Genomic DNA, 22,790 nt, shown 5'->3' with positions numbered 1-22,790 from the left:
TCTTGGTTGTTGTGGAGTCGTTTCATGTGGGGTTGCTTTGTATCGCTAAAGTAAACGGTGTTGATTGATGAACAATAGGATTAGGTTTGGAGGGGTATTTTGGGCTCGGAGTAATATATTTTTATTTGAAAAAAAGGTACTGCATGAACCAACATTGAAAAGAAGGAAAAAAATTAAGTAGAAAAAGAAAAATTACCCTTCTCCTTTGGGCGATTATTTTATAAAACTATAAAGCTTGATATATATGGAAGTCATTTTCTAATAAACTAAACTATGGCTGATTAAATCGTTGGCTGTCTAGATGGAGCAAATCGATCAATGAGTTTTGGTCTTATGAGAAGATAGGCTTCAACTTTGCCACGGCAAAGGACTTTAGAATATATTTTTAATAAGACATGAACAAGAGAAAGAAAGCTAAAAAGAAGCAATAATTTGTAAAAAAAATAAATAAATAGCAGTAAAGAGATTGGTTATACTTATATAGAAATTTAATTGAGATTTTTCTACGGTTGAATGACCGTCACGTTAGAGAACGGGATAAACCAATAAAGGTCTAGGATTTGGATATTAGTATAAGAAAATTTATTGTGTCAGGATACATATCAGATATGGATATGGATATTAGTCGAATGCAAAAATTTATATTGATATTTATTTTAAATAGATATGGATACAAATTGGATACCGAAAGTATGAATCTCAACACAAATATAAGTCGGATAATAAAATTCTATGACCATATAATTAAAAATATTATTAAGTGGACGATAAATCAAGTTACTAGCATGTAAATATGGCTACATATTTTCTGCTATATAAAATTAAACATAGTTACAAATAGAATTAGATATTTGGATATAGATCTGATAGTTGCCTATCCGTATGCACATCACTTTTTTTGATGGATATAGATATTAATCGGATGCTCAAATTTTAATCTATATTTGGATATGAAAATGGATCCGAACGAACATTATTTGGTCTATTTTCACCTATAGTTTCTTTTCGAATATTATCTTTCTTGCGGATAGAGTGCATGTTTAAAGTTTTTCGAACATTTTTGGCCCTTAAACCTAATCATCGGCACATACTCTAGCATATAAATGTCTGCCGAATGCTCGATAAATATATCATTCAATACTAAAAATACGTGCATCTTGTCTAGTTGGAGAAAATATGTTCAACTAATGAAGATTTGACCTTACCATGCTAATTGCCAACAATCTCTACAAACAATACCTACATGCTCGCATGGTTGCATATGATCGGCAAGAATCCCGGAAGTAATGGCATGAAAAGAGCAGTTTGTTGCTGCAAATAGAGTGCGGTCTCATCTGCATCCGAACAAGGTAAGTAAATTTTTCTTCCTATGCGTATACTTTTCACAAACATATAGCTGGAAGAATATATTATTTTTGCAAAATTCCCGCACTTACCACCCAGTTAAAGAGCATGTTTTTCCTTGTGCAGGGATTTAAGAACCGCTGCTGCTCAAAAGTGGTACATATACACTGAGGTCACAACTAGCAATAATGGGCGAACCTAGGTAATAGCAAGGGCCAGCCTTTAACAACCTAAGCCTCATGGGCCAAGCAGATGATGGGATTTGGGAGCCATTTTAGCGTACGTTAAGGCTCTGAATGGATTCATATTTTATTGTGGGAAAACTTCTGAGGGTTCATCGGTCTGGATTAATTTGGTATGGTAAAAATAAGTCTCATATTACCTTATCATATTTGGTACTAAAAGAGGACCAGAGATGGTAAGATAAATGATACTAAGAGAGATGGTAATAAGATAAATGGTAGAGAGAGAGAGAGATGGAAAGGTAATGCCATGCTATATTACCAAATGGAGTTAATTTGAAATTGTCATTGCTTGGTGGAAATATACTCCTCTACTTTTTGGCAATATGTGAACGAATAAAAAAATCATTATTTGAATTATTTATTTTATAATATTGTGGGTAATTTGGCAAAATTTTCTATATAAGATTGTCTTAAGTAATTTTCAGATACTACTTTTCAAAATAAATTTTTCATCAACTGATAAAATTTATATTTTATAATTATTTTTTAAGATAAATGATTTACATAACCAATCAAACGAATGAAGACAATTTTCTCATATTTTATCGATTGATGTACCATTCGGATAATATTTCCAAAGGAGTTGCAAATGGATTTGCCGATTCACCAATTATTGATGGTTCTAGAACCGCTAAGCCTACATTACATGCGAGAGTATCTAGAATTACTACTGAAAAAAATATCAAAGATCATTGCTTTTAACCTGACAACTGATTACCAGCACCGCCAACTTTTCTGTCTTGACCGCTTCCAAGCTTTACAGGTCACAATTCATAGTGATCATTAGGCTCATTGTATGATTGTCCATAGGTCTTTTTCTTGGTGTCGAAAGCTGATCCTCCTCCCAACGATCACTGCGATGATGGCGGATCTAGTGTTTTTTTTTTCACTTTTTTTTTTCCTTAAGCGCGAAGCTACTGAGGCGCCTTGAAGGTGGTTGAGAAGCCTGGGCTCTTGTTTTTGACGTGGTGTTTTCTATTCTTTCGTGAACCTTTCGGATAGCCAACACGTGGCAACAATCACGTTCCCATGCAAACAAAGACCAAAACTGAAAATGCCATATAGCCTAATTTATAGTTCTCGTGAAAACTACATTTTCGCTCTTTTTTTTTAATTTATCTTTTTTTTTTGTTTTATTTATGGGCTTGGGTCTTGACATGGATTTGGTAAAACAAGATAAATTTAGTCTTTGGTGGCTGAACAAACCATGATTGTATCTGGCGGGATTTTGATTTCTGTACTTTTGTTGCCTATTGTTAATGCAGTAATGAAGCAAGCAAATTTGCCCCCTGTACATTGGTCATAATGAAATATTCTCATATACTAAACATGAGGAGTAACTTAGGACTTATTTGATTTATGGAAGAATTTTTTTCACCGAATTTTTTTTTCTGAAAAGCTGATGCTTGCATATATAATGCATGAGAAAATAGTTTTTGCATGTTTGGTTTAATATAGAAAAGTGATACATTCTAACCACTACAAAAGAAAGGATATCTTCCGGCGGTTTTTTTGGTCTCTACCGACGCTTTTAAGCGTCGGCGAATTTCCAGCCCACGCACCCCAAAGCGTGGGTCAGACGTCGGGCATGTGGGCATGGGTCCGGTTTTTGCCGACGCTAAGAGAAAGCGTCGGCAAAAATAGGGCTTTTCCGATGCTAATAAAAGCGTCGCTAAATGTCAGTTTTGAACGACGCTTTTTAGCGACGCTTAAAAGCGCCGCTAAAAGACTCAAAGCCGACGCTTAGCCACCTATTTTTTTTAAAAAAAAATTAAAAAAGAAAGAGGAGAACCAGGGCATGGCGCTCGCCGGCCTGGAAGGAGAGCTGATGGTTCATGGCATGGAAGGAGAAATTTTACAAAGATTCCATGAAAGAGGAGCCAATACAAATTGAATCTATCAAAGATCTAAAGAAACCAGGGTAAAGATGAACCATAAAGGAACCATAAAGCAAAGATCTAAAGGAACCATAAAGCAAAGATGAACCTGGAAGGAGGAGGATGATCTCAATGTCGTCGATCATCGAGATTCTTTTGACTGATAGAGCTCCATCCGACCTCTAGCCTCCAGCAAGGAGGAGTCCACCCTGGAGTCCTGCACCAAGTGCCCCTGCTTCGAAGCCCAGGCGAGGACCGCAGGGACCCCTGCCTGTGCGAGATCCTCACTCTCCGGCATGTTGAGGGAGATGTAACACTAGAGAATCAACGCCTCGGTCTGGAGCTGCTCCCCAAAATACACAAGCTGGACGAGGTGCCTGGCCCCTCCGGCTTTGATGATGGCCTTGGAATGCTCGACGCGAAGGAAATTCTCCTTGCACACGAACTTGGTCAGGGCAATCACCGCCTCCCTCGACACGATGGCTTCCCTCTCGTCCAGCAGCCGCCTCAGAGGCCCGATGATCTGCGTCTCCGTCGCCCGGAAGGTCTTCGACAGGCAGCCGAGAGCGGTGATGCTGGGAATCAGAAGATCGTCGAAGACGCCCTTGTCGGCGATCCGGAGGAGCCGGTCGACGACCGCCTTGGCGGCAGGCGAGGTGGGCTTGAAGGCGGAGTGGCGGAGGTCGGGGTTGTGCTCGGCGATGCGGGCGATCTCTATGATGGACATGGCAGAGTAGTAGCGCACGTCGCCGGAGCCCTTCTCGAGGAGGACGGCGAAGCAGAGGAGGGCGCGGGACTCGGTGATGCTCTTGCAGATGGAAGGGTTGTTCTTGGCCAACTGCCACAGCGCCATGGCCGCCATGGCCTTCATCTCGGCCTTGGTGGCCGGGTCCTCCGCCTCCCTCCCCTTGGTCCCGAACCCGGAGGACACGTGGGGCTTCCAGGAAGGGACAGCGCCGTTGGCAGTTGCGGCGGCGTATGTGGAGGATTTGGCGGAGGCTATGGTGGATTGGATCACAGAATGGATCTGGGACTGCACATTGGGCTTCGGGAAGGGGGTGCTGCTTCTGTCTTCTGTCTTCCGAAGCATTGGGCTTCGGAGCTCGGGGACGCCGATCGGAGCTCGGGAAGCGAGATGGAGAGGCGATCGGAGCTCAGGGACCCTTTTGAATGAGAGGAGAGGAGACAAGACGAGACTTTTTAAGGCAGCTGGGCATCAATCGAGAGGGTTGGAAAGGATTTGGCCTACGACGACGCTTATAAGTGTCGTCATAGGTCCAGCTTACAGCGACGCTTAAAAAGCGTCGTCGATTCTAAAGATGTACCGACTCTTTTTAAAAGCGTCGGTAAAATTTGGCGCTGATCAAAACTATCCCGACGCTTTTCCCTAGCGTCGGGACAAAAGCGTCGGAAAATCTACCTTTTCCTGTAGTGAACTCACCTAGGAAAGTTGTATAAAATAACTATTATGCTTTTAATAAAGAAAAAAACTTATTCCATGCTATTTAAAAAATTAAAGGTATGTTTAGAAAAGAAAATTATCCTAATTCTAAGTTGAATATGGAAGTTGGACTTTTCATATCCCATATAGATTTTGCTTTTCCATGAAATATAAAAATCTTATTTCTACAAGAATGCTACTTTTTTTATCTCTTTTCTTGGAAAGCTCTAATCAAATTAGCATAATATCTTTCTCCATTTCTCTATTAACCATATTTTTCTCTTGTCTCTTGCCAAGAACCAAACCAATCCTTATTTTAATAAAGTATGGATGCATGCGACCTTCTTACCAGTAATTGTGACCTTAAGCTAAATTATTTCGTGATGCAGACCTTGACAGGTAGAGGTCGATCCGTCTATATACATTAAAGATTACAACGAGGTCAATGCTATATAAAAATGTGATTCTTCGGACTACAACACTCTCTTTTTTCCAATTGTTGGCTCTTTTAAGTAGTTCGGATTTGCATCAACAACCACAAGTCTCTTTCACACTGCATTCTAGCCGGCAGCTGTTAGCTGGCTGGCTCCCATCTCTTACATTGCATATGTTACTAATATTACCAAGAAGGCAAAAAAAAAGAAAAACAAGAAAAAAAAAGAAATAAACAGATAACATCCATTGGCCATAAACCCATAGAATTTAACCACGTCAAATGTAGAGGGTTACTAATATCACCAAGAAGGCAAAAAAAAAAAAGAAAAACAAGAAAAAAAAAAGAAATAAACAGATAACATCCATTGGCCGTAAACCCATAGAATTTAACCACGTCAAATGTAGAGGGTTACTAATATCACCAAGAAGGCAAAAAAAAAGAAAAACAAGAAAAAAAAAGAAGAAATAAACAGATAACATCCATTGGCCGTAAACCCATAGAATTTAACCACGTCAAATGTAGAGGGCCGGTGCTAGGCGCGGACTAACCATTGCCCTCAGAGGCACAGCCTTTGGAAGTGTAAGGCCAGGGGCCTCATCCATGTTGAACTCCTCCCCTTCAGGGAGCTTCCAATCAAATAAGTGCACCAAAGTCCCAAGAATGTAATGCACCATGACCAACCCTGCTTGCTTGCCAGCACAAATCCTTCTCCCTGCACCGAACGGTATCAGCTCGAAGTCATTGCCTAGTGGCTCGATCTTTGCACCCTTGCCACTTAGAAACCTCTCAGGATCGAACTCCAGTGGATTCTCCCACACATTTGGGTCCCTCCCGATAGCCCATATGTTGACGAGGAGCCTAGTGTTCTCTGGGATGTAGTAACCATCAACCTCGCAAGCTTCGAACGAGAAGTGGGGGAGGCTAAGTGGTGTTGAAGGGTGCTTTCGAAATGCTTCCTTGCAAATTGCTCGTAGGTATGGGAGTTTTGGTACGTCGGATTCTTCGAGCCTCCGATCTCTACCGACGACTTCGTCGATCTCGGACTGCGCACGCTTGAGGATGCTTGGATTCTTCAGCATTTCAGTAAGCGCCCACTCAATTATGATGGAGGATGTGTCAGTGCCAGCAGTGAACATATCCTGCAAGAGAAATGAAAAAACTAGTTGATATATAAAATCCAATCAACTCTCACAAAATGATGACCATAATGTAAATAATATATAGCTTAGTCACCGGAAATTATATAAGGAGTAAATTGGGTCAAGATACTGAACTCCGAGTCCCCATTGATATTCTTATAAATATAAGGATATGTTAGTCCAAAATATATATGCAACCATGACCTATGAATCATGGTTCTGTCAATAGTGCAGCTATTTTGCTGTTATTACTCTACCTGCTATTACCCAATTTTTTTCGATATTTGCCAACTAAATGATCATCATGGACTTTCGATATTCGCCATCCACTGGATTCATAGTCTCTTATATGTCATAGAATAATATTAATTCTTAATTATTATTATTATTATTATTTTGAAGTTTAGGAGGGATCCATAGATGCATAAGATGAACCACTCTTTATTAGGATGCAAGTTGGACTAGAATCTAGATCAACTGGAAGCCAAACTTCCAGTGACTTTATTTACAATTTTGTCATCTGCACTTCGAATATCAGAAAGCAAGTCGATCGCAGTTAGTGAGTAGGAAAGACCTATGAGTTTGGACGCACTTGCATCATCATTCAGCTACAGAACACGTCCAAGAAAGGACACAAACTGCCTCCTAATTACGTACCTAATCTGACCTAATCCAGAGATTAAGGACGTGCCGCCTGCGTTTTAGGGCTCGTTTGGTTCGAAGCATTTTTCCTCCTGCGAATATGATTCTTGGAAAATAAATTTCTAGAAAGAGGATACCTAAGAAAGTACTTTTGGCATGTTTGGTTGACCATGAGAAAGTGACAAATTTCCAAAGTGCTTATGTTTGGTTGGTCATCCACTTTTCTGGAAAAGTTATGTATAATTCCTATTATGCCCTTAATAAAAATTAAGTTTTTAATGCCTCTTTAATTCTTCTTTAATGCTGAAAGGTCTTTTTGGGGAAAAGTAAAAATGGAGTTATTCCCGCCTCATGGAAAAGTAACTTTCACATGTTTCTCATGGGAAAAACTTTTCCATGAAATGTGGGAATCATATTTCCATGGGAATATAACTTCCTTATCTCTCTTATTTGAAAACTCCAATCAAATAAGAGGCATCTCATTATTTTTTTGATGACCATATTTTTCCTCCTTCTTTTCCCGCAAACCAAACGAGCTCTTAGGTCAAGCGGCCATCCATCTACCGAATTGACGGGATATTTTATTCGTGGTGGTTTCACGTCGTGGTTCCAGGGACCTTTTTATTAGGTCCCAAGCCGCCGTCCAAGAAAAAGCTTTATTTTCTTAAGGGCTAATATCACAAAATATCCTGGTGGGTGACAACGACCAACTTGTACTCCAAATTTTTTCATAAAAATAAAGGATAGGGAAATCTTAATTTGAAAAATAATTAAGTTTCACCTACCGAATAGATGGGATATTTTATTCATGATGGTTTCACGTTTTGATTTGCAAAGCAAATTATAATTTTAGATTTTGATAGAGATCTAGATCTTTTTACAAATAGGTAGATCCATAGAAAAATATTTATTGATTCGGTTTCAAAATCGATGAATAAGAGAGATTCCAAAATACTCATGTGAAAAAAAAGAGATGAATAGGTAGGGCTAAGCCGATAGCTGAGCTGGTACGATAATGGACGGGTGTAAAAACAAAATTAACTAGATGGATGCCAAAAAAATGTAGAAGAAAAAATATCTAACAGTGAAGGAGCCAATTTTCAAATCCCTTTGATTGAATATCTAATTCCCACTCTTTGATTTCAGTACCTATTTAATATTTAATCCACGCAGAACAGGTATAATTGAATACGATAGCATGTTTAAGTATGTGGAAAACAGGCATAAGCATGTTAAAACACCAAATAACATAAAATGCTAAACATGCAAGGATTAGACATAAAATTATGAGAGTCGACCATGAACTGCATGCTAAACGTTGCTTGTGAAATTAACTGGCCATCATTTTATCCACTGGTCTTAATATTTAATACTTAAAAGCTATAACAAGGAATTAGAAAAGAGATGAATGCCCTGCAGTCAAAGAAAACCTGTTGACATCCTAACCAAGATTTTTAAAAAAAAAAAAAAAAAGCCATATCGAGTGACCTACTTCTTTTCTACGAGCAGACCACAAAGATATTATTACGTCATTAGTAATCCGACGAAAACTTTGCTGCTCCAAAAGCATTGTGCAGTACGCGTGTGCTGCAGCCTAAGAAGAGCTAAGGGTTGAAAGAGAGCTTACAAATATAAGTCCCTTGACGTTGACATCGGAGATCGTCTCCCCGACGGCCGCATCCTCTCTATTCGCCATGATCAGATCCACAACGTCCGGCCTCCCCTCCCTCTCCTTCGCCGACGCTGCATGCTCTTCCAACAGCTTGGAGACCATCGTGTCGAACCTTTCATGCAGTCGCCTCATCTTCTTTTGTATCCCTTGGAGGTCCATCCACGCCACCGCCGGCACGAAATCTCCGATGTTGAACAGCCCTCCCCCGGTCAGCAGATCCACCACCATGTCCCTGAACTCATTCGAATCCCGGCCCTGCGAGTCGAACACTCGCCGGCTTAGCATCACCTGCCCTATAACGTTGGCCATGGCGCAGATCAGCAACTCGGAGAGCACGATGGGTTGCGACTTCTGGCTAGAATCGTGCATGGAGCGGAGAAGATGGCCGACTTCAGCTCGCCGGACGGGGGACCAGCTGGAAAAGGCCTTGCCGCCGAGCATGTGGAGGCTGCAGAGCTTTCGGAGGAGCTTCCAGCGAGAGCCGTGGTCGGCGAAGACCAGTGTCTGTTTGTTGTAGGTGATGTCCTTGACGCTGATGACGGAGGGGCGGTTGGCGAACTGGACGTCGAGGGTCTTGAGGAATGTGCGGGCGGCGTCGGGGGTGGAAGCCACGACGATGCCGGAGGTGCCCATTTTGAGGTACATGATGGGGCCATAGCGCTTGGCGAGGCCGGCGAGGGCCGAGTGCGGTGCAGGGCCGATGAAGGGAAGTGCGCCGAGCACGGGGAAGCCGGTCGGGCCCGGTGGAAGGCGGCGGGTGGATTGGAGCCTGCGGCGGAGTAGGAGGTGGAGGCAGAGGCAGAGGATGCCGCAGGTAAGGAGAAAGGGGTCAATTGCCATGGTGGTAGGGTTTGTATCCTTCTCTTCCTACCTAAGAGAGGCAAGGATAGCCAAGTATAAATAGAGAGAAGCTTGAATGAGTGAAGATAGGAGCTTGGCAACTACTAGTTTTAACTAAAGGTTGCGGCCAGGGAGGGAGACCCCACAAATAACTAGGTGCTACGGTCGTCGTTGACCTGGATTTGGTTTGATGGGCCCATCCATATATGCGATCATCTATAAGGACAAGAGACCAACCTATATACCTCTGGGAGGGACGATACCACGGGCCGAGAGAGTTACAACTCATTCAAACATTGGAACTGGAGTCATGTATCCTAAAGTTTATCATGCGTTGCATCGTGATCAAACCTGGAGTTCTTTTGACGGGTTGAGATTTATTTATCAATAGGAAGGGGGAGGAATTATATTGTTTGGGAGTGCACGCAGTTTTGCATGACATGATCACGCCATCCCTACGTAGACTAAGCGGACTCCCCTTGGTTGTTGTGGAGTCGTTTCATGTGGGGTTGCTTTTTTTTTTTTTGTGTGGGGAAGTTGCTTAGCTGTCCAAAGTTAGACCCGGCTACGACGAACAGTCCCCGTTGACCGTGTTTTTAATAAGCGTCCATTGACATTGGAAATGGCATAAGGAGACTAAAATACTCCTGATAATTTTCCCTTTTTTTTGGGGGGTTGCTTTGTATCGCTAAAGTAAACGGTGTTGATTGATGAACAATAAGATTAGGTTTGGAGGGGTATTTTGGGCTCCCAGTAATATATTTTTATTTGGAAAAAAGGTACTGCATGAACCAACCTTGAAAAGAAGGAAAAAAATTCAGAAGAAAAAGAAAAATTACCCTTAGAAGGAAAAAAATTCAGAAGAAAAAGAAAAATTACCCTTCTCCTTTGGGCGATTATTTGATAAAACTATAAAGCTTGATATATATGGAAGTCATTTTCTAATAAACTAAACTATGGCTGATTAAATCGTTGGCTTTCTAGATGGAGCAAATCGATCAATGAGTTTTGGTCTTATGAGAAGATCGATTGACTTCAACTTTGCCACGGTAAAGGACTTTAGAATATATTTTTAATAATACATGAACAATTCAGAGAAAGAAAGCTAAAAAGAAGCAATAATTTTTAAAACTAAATAAATAAACTATAGTAAAGAGATTGGTTATACTTATATAGACATTTAATTGAGTATTTTTCTACGGTTGAATGACCCTCATGCTAGAGAACGGGATAAACCAATAAAGGTCTAGGATTTGGATATTAGTATAAGAAAATTTAAATACAAATATAAGTCAGATAATAAAATTCTATGACCATATAATTAAAGTTATTATTAAGTGGATGATAAATCAAGTTACTAGCAGATAAATATGCTTGCATATTTTCTGCTATATAAAATTAAACATAGTTACAAGTAGAATCAGATATTTGGACATAGATCTGATAGTTGTCTATTCGTATGCATATCAATTTTTTTTATGGATATAGATATTAATGATAGTATGTGTGCAGAGGGCTAAGCATGAATTTCAGAAAATTTTTATGCGGAAAGAACGGGTTAAACATTTTAACCCATAACATGCTTGATATTTTAGATATTTTAACTCTGGTACCAGTCGAAGACAATCTTCAACTGCACATCACATGTGGCACGGGCTCAGTCCCAATACATAGGGTGACACCCGCACGTGCCTATCAAAGCACTCATCATATGAGCCCTCGGGTGGAGAGCCACGCTTCGTCACACGATCACGCGTGAGAGTTTCCGGGAATCGGATAGTCTCCACTAATCCTTTGCTTTGACACCAAATATCCAAAGCCCTCAGATCCCGAGGATTGTGTGATTCGAATAAATATGCATAAATCACAACTTCTTGTGATTTGAAGATTTAGATCATATCTCAACCGTAAAAGAGATCAGGTCTCTTACCTTTAGAAGGGGGTTCCTTCAAGGATGCTTCGCAGCCGCACAAGCGTCCGGCCTCGATGACTCGTCCACGCGAAGCTCCGGAATGATCAGCTCCCGGGGAGTGCTAGTTCGCAGGGAGGCAGAAGGTTGGCTAAAAAGGAGAAGGAAGAAGATGGACCTTCACAGCTCAAGAACTCCTTCTTGGGCTTTCACCTTCAGAGCTACTCTCTCCTCTCACTCTCTTTCTCTGGTGCTCTTTTTTTGTGTAGAGAAGAAGGAAGAGGGGTGGCCTATTTATAGGCCAAGAAGAAGGTGAGGTGTCCCTATGAGGTGTCCTGTGAGGTGTCCTGCCAGGACACATGTCACACATGCAAGAAAAAGATGTGTCCTGCTCCGCCACGTGTCACGCATGCAAAGGGGTGAGGTGGCCTGGAGGGCGATGTCATGCATGACCTCATGAGGCAGATGAGGTCATGGATGACATCAGGAGGAATGTGAGGTGTCCAGGCCCGCCACATGTCACGCATGCAAGCAAAAGAGGTGTCCTGCTCCGCCACGTGTCACTCATGCAAAAGGATGATGTGGCCTGGAGGCGATCGGGATGTGGGTCCCACATACAGTATGTGGGTCCCACATAGGCAGGACGTGGGTCCCACATACAGTATGTGGGTCCCACATAGGCAGGACGTGGGTCCCACATGGGCAAGAAGTTCAAGTCCAATTTGACTCAAGCCAAATCTAATTTGGTTGGGGGCAAATTGAGTCTAATCAGTGATCCAATCACCAATTAACTTTTCCAAGCAACAATTGCTTAGGGCAATCAATCAATCACATTGACTATTTTACCTCTAGATGATTCTCAATCGTCAATCAGCTATTTGATCAATCCAGAAACTTCTAAGCGTGTGACCTCACAGGTTCGAGCCTAAGCCGGTAGTACAAGAACACTTCCTGCACTAATCGAAGTAACCATCTAGCAATGGGACCCGACGACCGGATAGGCCGAATAGATGCAAAGCAACATTCTAGAACCTATGGACCATGGTTACCGCATAATTCATCCTCTTGACCAGAAAATGCCCAGGGTGGGTTCAGAGTCTGTCTACCCTGAAACGATCCATCCGGAAATATGTTTCAATTCAATAAGTCAAGTGATAGAGATTTGACTTTTCCTGGCCAGGGTACTACTTAATTGAAAACACAAGGCATTCACCCTTATTCCTAAGGGAGGTCAATCCCATCTTGATTTGCAACTGACTACCACAAGTACTTGACTGGACCCAGAAACCTTCTGTCGCTGGATTAGAAATCCAGGTAGTCCGGCACCAAAGTACAGTGAGTTGCTTGCAAGCCACCGGTTGCAATCTTAGGTCTAAAGGATACATATATCCATATCCACTCGGAACAACTCTTGACAAGAGAGAGTCCGTTAATTGGTCACGTTCAGTGAATGTACACTACCATTCACCTGTATACCATACTAGTATCTCTATACTCTTTGGTTTGGAAGACAACCAACAAATATGATACACAATGACCTACGCCCGATAATACTATCGTTCTATTAATAGTATATCATACGATCATGAACTTTTAAGGACCTGTGTGACAAAATCATATTTCATTACACAAAGCAGTCCTAAGGACTTCATCACATCGGAGTTTGTGAAGATGTTCTGGTGATGAATAAATACCATGTTATTTATAATTGATTCAAATATATTTACAATCAACAATTGATTGGATTTAGGACATAATTCCCAACAACTCTCACTTGACCTAAAGCCAATCAGTACAGTATCGTATACCCATCTTCAAGTAATGATGGTCAAACTCCTTTATACTGAGGGCCTTAGTGAAGGGATCGGCTAAGTTATCCTTCCCGTCAATCTTTTGAAGATCAACGTCACCTCGTTCTACTATCTCACGAACAAGGTGATACCGGCGCAGAATGTGCTTGGTGCGTTGGTGTGCCTTTGGTTCTTTAGCTTGAGCGATGGCCCCGGTACTATCACAGTATAGTGGGACTGGTCCATCAGCGGAGGGTGCAACTCCGAGCTCAGCAATGAACTTTCGTAACTAGACAGCTTCTTTGGCGGCATCAGATGCAGCAATATATTCAGCCTCGCATACAGAGTCTGCCATAGTATGCTGCTTGGAACTTTTCCAGCACACGGCCCCACCTAATAGGGTAAACACATAACTAGACACAGACTTGCTATCATCTCGGTCTGATTGAAAACTTGAATCGGTATAACCGACAAGTCTCAACTCAGTATCTCCATAAACAAGCCACTTATCCTTAGTATTTCTCAAATACTTGAGGATAGTCTTTACAACTTTCCAGTGGCTCTCTCCTGGGTCAGATTGGTACCTACTCACTACTCCTAGTGAATACGCCACATCTGGTCTAGTACATGTCATAGCATACATAATAGATCCCACAGTAGAGGCATATGGAATTCTACTCATACGCTCTCTTTCTTGGGGAGTTGTCGGGCAATCTCCTTTAGAAAGAGTGATTCCATGACCTATCGGAAGATAGCCTTTCTTGGAATTTTCCATGCTGAATCGTTTCAGCACAGTATTTATGTACGTGGACTGGGATAACCCAAGCAACCTTTTAGACCTATCCCTATAGATCTTCATCCCTAGGATGTAGGATGCATCTCCTAGATCTTTCATGGAGAACTGTGATGACAGCCAGATCTTTATTCCCTGTAGTGCACGAATGTCATTCCCTATTAAAAGAATATCATCCACATACAGTAAAAGAAACATCACTACTGAACTATTTACCCACTTATATATGCAAGGTTTCTCTCCGTTCCTAACGAAGCCATACGTCTTGATCACCGTATCAAAGCGTATGTTCCAATTTCGAGAAGCCTGCTTCAGTCCGTATAAGGACTTTTGAAGCTTGCATACCTTAGATTTATCTGCAGAAATAAAACCTTCAGGCTGTATCATATACACCTGCTCCTCTAAATCTCCATTCAGAAAAGCGGTTTTAACATCCATCTGCCAAATCTCTAAGTCCAGATGTGCAGCTATTGCAAGCATGATCCGAATGGATTTCAGCATTGCCACAGGAGAAAATGTCTCGTCATAGTCTATGCCATAACGTTGGCGAAATCCCTTGGCAACCAGACGGGCTTTGTAGGTTTCCACATTTCCGTCTGCGCCTCTCTTCCTCTTGAAAATCCATTTACACCCAATGGGTTTGATTCCTTCAGGTGGGTCAACCAATGTCCATACATCATTGACCTCAATGGACTCCAATTCGGATTTCATGGCATTAAACCATTTCTCAGAATCAGACCTTTGCATAGCATCCATGTATGTGACGGGATCCTCTGTGTTCTCATCGAGACCAACCGGTTCGCCATCCTGGATCAGAAAACCATAGTATCTGTCCGGCTGATGCGGTACTCTACCGGATCGCCTCACGGATGTCTCTATAATGGGTTCTGGATCTGATCTAATCAAATCCGATTCTTTAGTCTGTACTGGTTCTTGTATACGTTGAACTTCCTTAAGTGCAACATCAGAGCTGTTCGCTCCTTCACCAAGGAACTCCTTCTCAAGGAAAACAGCCCTATTACTGACAAACAACTTTTGCGTATCAGTATTATAGAAGTAATACCCTAAGGTTTCTTTTAGATATCCAACAAAGAAATAATTATCAGATTTGGATTCCGGCTTATCTGCTTTCAAACGTTTGACATAGGCCTTTTATTTTTATTTTTAATTTTATTTTTGTTTTTTCCTTTTCCAAAGGGACGGCGTCCTGCCCCACCACCAACCACATTAACCGGCCCTTTCCTGAGCTGGTTATCCTTCTCAAAGTTCTGCAACAACCCCAAAAGACCATGGAAGTTGAGTACAGGCTTTGTCATTCTATAATGAGTGAGGAATGGTCGGTAGGAATCAGGCAGGGAATTCAAAATCGCATCCTTTCCCAATTGTTCATGCAGGGAAAAGCCGAGTTTGCTCAGGCGCTCTATCAACTCGATCATGTACAGTACATGGTCCGTAACAGAGGCCCCTTCCCTGAGTTTGGCGTTAAAGATACAGCAACTGGTACTATACCTTTTATCGTCATCAGGGACGCCAAACGATTCATTCAACACTTGAATGATCTCGTTCGGCTGAGCACTCTCGAATCTCCGCGAGAATTCGTCGCTCATTGCCGCTAGCATAATGCACCGGACAGTGATCCGATCACTCGTCCATTTCTGGTAAGCGTCACGGATTGCTACCCGTGCATTAGCAGGAGGCAATTCAGGTGCCGGATCAGTAATTATATACATGGTCCTCTCGTGTTCTAGGACGATCTTAAGCTTTCTAAGCCAGATTGAAAAGTTGGGACCGGTCAACTTATCATTATCTAACAATGACCTAAGTGACAATTGAGTGGCCATTTCTGCAAAGAATGACAACAAAGCCTAATCAGTAAATGAATCAATATAATCAAGAAATTTGGATTTTAGTCCAAAGATCCTCCCACCATTTTGTACAAATCAATAGCCTCTACTTTAATCTGAAGAATTACTCCTAATTCTTTAGTGGGTACCGGAATCCACATAGACTACAGATGGGCCCGAGTGTGTCTCGGCTAACCCATCTGTTTCTAAGGGTAGGTTCATAACCAATTGCTTCACCAAACAACTCCCAGTATTATCCTTTTGCCACAGGCCACTTCAGCAGGTGTGTGTCACCTCCACTGAAAAACCTGGTCAGGTCCAACCATCAACTTGCTGCAATAAGTTTATCACATTAATAGATGACCAAGCCCGAGTGTGTCTCGGCTCACCTGACCACCTATTCAATGGATGCAACCGATTCAACATTAATTGAGTGACAATCCCAATAGCCGATGAGCACCAGGCGTGTATCGCCTCCAATGATCATAAACATATTAGACTCATTATCATTTCAACGCAATGGGAGGCTATGACATGGTCATCTTCCATTAACCGCACCATTTTTAAGAACCTGATAATTTAGAGGATTTGTATGAAACACGAAAAGCTGACTAACCTTGATCCTCCCACTGACTTCTTCAAATCAGAGGTTAATAAGAACAGGTTTGAGTCAGTGCACCTAAATCGGTCCGACCGATTTCCTTACAGGCATGGGTCAATTAGAGTCAATCAGAGATCTGATCAAAAGAGATTCACCAAGATGGCCAGGTAAGTGAGATCAGCGGAAGGGTATGCCATTAACTTGACTGGACCGAAACCCAGCAAGTAGCTCCCAATTAAAAACCTACTGATAACAGTTGCCTTAGACACCAACTGGTTCATCAATTTCAATTCGATCAATATCAAAACTCAGTGCTCAACCGCGGAGCCCAAATCAACATCCATTTGGTCTTATCAAGAGACATGGACTTGATCAACTACAACTATTGCAAAGATCAAGAGTTACCTTGATCGAATCCAAAGTAAACATTTTAAATTAGATTTGACCAGTTATTGTTCCATATTTTGATTTTGACCATTGGGTCTAACCCAACCAGATTTGATTAGATAACCCATTATCTCCATGATTTATGCAATGTCTTAAATGTTTAAATCACATTTAAAATCTAAGATCTACATCAATACTTAATTCACAATTAAGTGTATTGCATTATTCATGTCTTATCTTGGTTTTGCATGCATTACAACTTTGAATCATTAAAACCCCGTTTAATGTTCAAGTTAAATGGTTTCCACATGCATACAAACATGTCTATTCATCATATGAATAACATCATAAAATAATATAATCAGTTTACATCATATGTAAAAGATCACATTTTGCATAGATATTTGATATCACAAAGAACCTGGACGAGCTCTAATACCACTGATAGTATGCGTGCAGAGGACTAAGCATGAATTTCAGAAAATTTTTATGCGGAAAGAACGGGTTAAACATTTTAACCCATAACATGCTTGATATTTTAGATATTTTAACTCTGGTACCAGTCGAAGACAATCTTCAACTGTACATCACATGTGGCACGGGCTCAGTCCCAATATATAGGGTGACACCCGCACGTGCCTATCAAAGCACTCATCATATGAGCCCCCGGATGGAGAGCCACGCTTCGTCACACGATCACGCGTGAGAGTTTCCGGGAATCGGATAGTCTTCACTAATCATTTGCTTTGACACCAAATATCACAAAGCCCTCAGATCCCGAGGATTGTGTGATTCGAATAAATATGCATAAATCACAACTTCTTGTGATTTGAAGATTTAGATCATATCTCAACTGTAAAAGAGATCAGGTCTCTTACCTTTAGAAGGGGGTTCCTTCAAGGATGCTTCGCAGCCGCATAAGCGTCCGGCCTCGATGACTCGTCCACGCGAAGCTCCGGAATGATCAGCTCCCGAGGAGTGCTAGCTCGCAGGGAGGCAGAAGGTTGGCTGAAAAGGAGAAGGAAGAAGATGGACCTTCACAGCTCAAGAACTCCTTCTTGGGCTTTCACCTTCAGAGCTACTCTCTCCTCTCACTCTCTTTCTCTGGTGCTCTTTTTTTGTGTAGAGAAGAAGGAAGAGGGGTGGCCTATTTATAGGCCAAGAAGAAGGTGAGGTGTCCCTATGAGGTGTCCTGTGAGGTGTCCTGCCAGGACACATGTCACACATGCAAGAAAAAGATGTGTCCTGCTCCGCCACGTGTCACGCATGCAAAGGGGTGAGGTGGCCTGGAGGGCGATGTCATGCATGACCTCAGGAGGCAGATGAGGTCATGGATGACATCAGGAGGAGTGTGAGGTGTCCAGGCCCGCCACATGTCACGCATGCAAGCAAAAGAGGTGTCCTGCTCCGCCACGTGTCACTCATGCAAAAGGATGACGTGGCCTGGAGGCGATCGGGATGTGGGTCCCACATACAGTATGTGGGTCCCACCTTAAGCAGGACGTGGGTCCCACATACAGTATGCGGGTCCCACCTTAAGGAGGACGTGGGTCCCACATACAGTATGTGGGTCCCACATACAGTATGTGGGTCCCACATAGGCAGGACGTGGGTCCCACATGGGCAAGAAGTTCAAGTCCAATTTGACTCAAGCCAAATCTAATTTGGTTGGGGGCAAATTGAGTCTAATCAGTGATCCAATCACCAATTAACTTTTCCAAGCAACAATTGCTTAGGGCAATCAATCAATCACATTGACTATTTTACCTCTAGATGATTCTCAATCGTCAATCAGCTATTTGATCAATCCAGAAACTTCTAAGTGTGTGACCTTACAGGTTCGAGCCTAAGCCGGTAGTACAAGAACACTTCCTGCACTAATCGAAGTAACCATCTAGCAATGGGACCCGATGACCGGATAGGCCGAATAGATGCAAAGCAACATTCTAGAACCTATGGACCATGGTTACCGCATAATTCATCCTCTTGACCAGAAAATGCCCAGGGTGGGTTCAGAGTCTGTCTACCCTGAAACGATCAATCCAGAAATATGTTTCAATTCAATAAGTCACTTGACTGGACCCAGAAACCTTCCGTCGCTGGATTAGAAATCCAGGTAGTCCGGCACCAAAGTACAGTGAGTTGCTTGCAAGCCACCGGTTGCAATCTTAGGTCTAAAGGATACATATACCCATATCCACTCGGAACAACTCTTGACAAGAGAGAGTCCGTTAATTGGTCACGTTCAGTGAATGTACACTACCATTCACCTGTATACTATACTAGTATCTCTATACTCTTTGGTTTGGAAGACAACCAACAAATATGATACACAATGACCTACGCCCGATAATACTATCGTCCTATTAATAGTATATCATACGATCATGAACTTTTAAGGACCCGTGTGACAAAATCATATTTCATTACACAAAGCAGTCCTAAGGACTTCATCACATCGGAGTTTGTAAAGATGTTCTCGTGATGAATAAATACCATGTTATTTATAATTGATTCAAATACATTTACAATCAACAATTGATTGGATTTAGGACATAATTCCCAACAATTAATTTGATGCTCAAATTTTAATCTATATTCGGATATGAAAATGAATCTGAACGAACATTATTTAATCTATTTTTACCTCTAGTTTCTTTTCAAATATTATCTTCCTTGCAGATAGAGTGCATGTTAAAGTTTTTCGAACATTTTTGACCTTTAAACCTAGTCATCGGCACATACTTAGCATATAAATGTCTGCCAAACACTCCACAAATATATCATTCAATACAAAAAATACGTGCATCTGGTCTAGTTGGAGAAAATATGTTCAACTAATGAAGATTTGACCTTACCATGCTAATTGCCAACAATCTCTACAAACAATACCTACATGCTCGCATGGTTGCATATGATCGGCAAGAATCACGGAAGTAATGGCATGAAAAGAGCAGTTTGTTGCTGCAAATAGAGTGCGGTCTCATCTGCATCTGAACAAGGTAAGTAAAGTTTTCTTCCTATGCATATACTTTTCACAAACTTATAGCTGGAAAAATATATTATTTTTGCAAGATTCCCTACGGACAACAAGATTCTATAATTTTTTTAAAAAATTTTTTATCTTTATTTTTTTTGGTGCCATAAGCCATTTTGGATGAATTCTTGTAACTTGGGTTACACATAATCTATGTTCCACATGAGAAAATACTTGTAGACATCCTAAACAACTTAGTATTAAATAAAACTGCCTCCAATCTCGCGACATTGGAGTGTTCAAATCATACCAAATTCTTTGGTGAAAAAGTAGCTTTCAACTTGTTAACTTCATTTTTTTTTTTTTTTTTAAAAAAAAACTTCGAACCTTTCCACGCGATATTTTGCCTTCCTTGACCTTCTTATTGAAGTTGTTCTTACGGCATCCTGATGGCATTTAGTGGAAGGCACGTCTCTTCAGAGTATGCAACAAGGATGCACGACGGAAAGATAATAAAAAATTAAATACAATTTTATATAATAATAAAATAATTTTTTTTAAAGAATAAAATAAAAAATAAATTATAAGCAGCATATATTTAATAATTATTGACTATCTTAGTTCCAGCATTAAGATTCTTAATAGATCTGCTATGAAGTTTCTTAACAGTATATATATACTCAGGATTTTAAAAAGAGCTGGTTGTTAAGTTAGGAATTCGTTTCTTTTTTTTTTGGTCTCATCAATTAATCATGGGATGGTTTAGGTAAGGGCTTTATAGGAAGAGTCGGCTGTTAAGGAATTTAATAACCTTTTTACTCTCCTTTTTGAAGAACTCAAGTTACATTGAACTTTAACAAAATCCATTCGTGGAGAAGGTGGATTAAATAGCAGATTCTTTGTAATCGATTTAAAATGTCGCAGCTAGAGTCCATGGCAAATAACATAATCCCAACATCTGTACCTGCAAACTAACTGGACTTAGCTGTTTTCACATAAATTTTCTTAGCAATTTGATTCAACTTCTTACAGAATAGTAGCATACGGTCGCATGGCCTCCCTAAGGATTTTTCTTTGATTTTCTTGGAGTTTTCTCCAATCTTTCCTGCCCAAGAAAAAGTAATTATTTTTGTAATAAATAATATTCGCATGATAATTAAATTATATATACTTCAATGTACTAACATTCATATATCTTCGTATGAAGTTGCACGTGGTTTAGAATAGAAAAAGATCATGATTTTTTAAGCTTACATAGTAAATTCTTATTTTGCAGCTTTCGACTATTATTAAAACAAATCTATTTTGTCAAAGCTTCTACGATAATAACAAAAAAAAATGCATGAGTGACATCCATAGTCTGTTAGGTGAGTGTGCTTCTCATCGGGCTCATCATTTTGAAAATTTTATTTCGAATATATGTATATATTTTAAAAAAAATTGGTGGACTCTAATTGGATCGATAGGATTTTCCATTAACAAATTTAGCAATCAATATAATTAGATATAATAGATTTAGATAACAGATATAAATAACGTTTCGTTAACTTAACAGAAATAGGGCATTCCGCTAATAGATCTACATATATTTCTAGTATACTTAAATAACTCTAACGTATATAGACATATTTAACAGATTAAAGAGCTCTAAGATATCTAGATAATTTTTAATCTTAATTTTTTAATATTGTGAATAATTCTTTTACAAATGTTTTTCTATTTTTTCTGAATTTTGAAGAGAAGTTGAATTTTCTCCCTTTCCGTTTAAATAGGTGTGGAGAATGGATGGAAGCCAATGGCATATTATATATTCTATAGGAGGTCTTGGGAGTAGGCGAACGTCCCGACTCCTTGAAGAAAGTTTTGAGGAACAAATTGTTTTTTTTTAATAAATCAAATCGTACATAAATATTTGAAGGTCACCGCATCATTCTCATATTAATATCTCTGATGGTTGTCAAAATTTTATAAGGATAAATGGGATAATGGAATAAGTATGGAGTCACAGGTCCTAACGGGCCACGCTCTCATCCTACCCGGCCTGAGCTCTCTTTTATTATTATTTTCATAAATTTATACTAAAAATCTAACATCAGACTATAATTACGTAATTCAGTGGCATAGATCAGAATGCACAAAGTACCAAATACTACTATTCTTAAATATCAGTAGCTCGATGTCCAAATACCACCATTCTAGTCACTGGTGGTTTTTTGTCAAAACCAGTTTATCAGATTACAAGTCGACAGGGCTAACAAATAATCCCTATTGGTGAGGACAGATCATAATCATGGTACGAATACATACATATAAAATAAATTTCATAATTTATTTAATTATAATTTTTAAATTTTATAGCATAATACATAACATATTTTAAAATAATTACTACTGTAACAGTAACATGTCTAACCTATTTAACCATGTACAAAATAGATATTATAATTAAATTTGATTATTATTTTATCCAAAATTCAAAAAACACACTTTAAAGCATTAGATTACTTATTTTTTCTCGCTTCAAAATTTCACTTCAATTAGACAAGCCAAATTCACATGTTTTATTTCTATTAAAATATAATTAATTTTATCATCTTAGAAGCCAAAGTAGTCAAAAAATAAATTACTATCAGAGATATGGCATCATGCCCCTAAATCAGATTGGTCAAATGGGAATGCCCGATTGCTTGGGTCGGTCCGAGTAAGATGAACTTAATTGGTCATGTTTAAATATGATTTAGGTGACTCAAAGAAGATCAATAGTGGCTGAATTTCAAAAAGATCTGGCAAGGGCTGAGACAATGGGTGGGTCTACTGTGCAAATATCGGAGTGGTTAAAGGCCTCCACACTAG

The 22,790-nt window shown here is 40.2% G+C and overlaps 1 protein-coding gene and 1 pseudogene across 1 annotated transcript; both read right to left on the bottom strand.

The window, feature by feature from the left end:
* Positions 1-3,608: 3,608 nt before the first annotated feature.
* LOC103699424 lies at positions 3,609-4,556 on the bottom strand (annotated as a pseudogene).
* A 1,299-nt stretch (positions 4,557-5,855) lies between these two features.
* Positions 5,856-9,653, bottom strand: LOC120110262 (flavonoid 3',5'-hydroxylase 1-like). Its single transcript, XM_039124753.1, has 2 exons — positions 8,752-9,653; positions 5,856-6,482 (listed from the first exon to the last, which is right to left on the bottom strand). The coding sequence occupies exons 1-2, from the start codon at positions 9,634-9,636 to the stop codon at positions 5,856-5,858; spliced, it is 1,512 nt and encodes a 503-aa protein (XP_038980681.1). The 5' UTR covers positions 9,637-9,653.
* Between the last annotated feature and the right edge of the window lie 13,137 nt (positions 9,654-22,790).

Source organism: Phoenix dactylifera, chromosome 3 (genome assembly GCF_009389715.1).
Source record: "Phoenix dactylifera cultivar Barhee BC4 chromosome 3, palm_55x_up_171113_PBpolish2nd_filt_p, whole genome shotgun sequence".
Lineage (NCBI taxonomy): Eukaryota > Viridiplantae > Streptophyta > Magnoliopsida > Arecales > Arecaceae > Phoenix > Phoenix dactylifera.
The sequence above is the reverse complement of the archived record's forward strand: the minus strand, read 5'-3'. Positions and strand labels throughout refer to the sequence as shown.

Excerpts from the sequence above, each read along its gene's own strand:
- LOC120110262 (XM_039124753.1), bottom strand. The coding sequence starts at position 9,636 with ATGGCAATTGACCCCTTTCTCCTTACCTGCGGCATCCTCTGCCTCTGC. Across the intron at positions 6,483-8,751 it reads ACGTCAAGGGACTTATATTT|GATATGTTCACTGCTGGCAC; the intron begins GTAAGCTCTCTT and ends TTTCTCTTGCAG.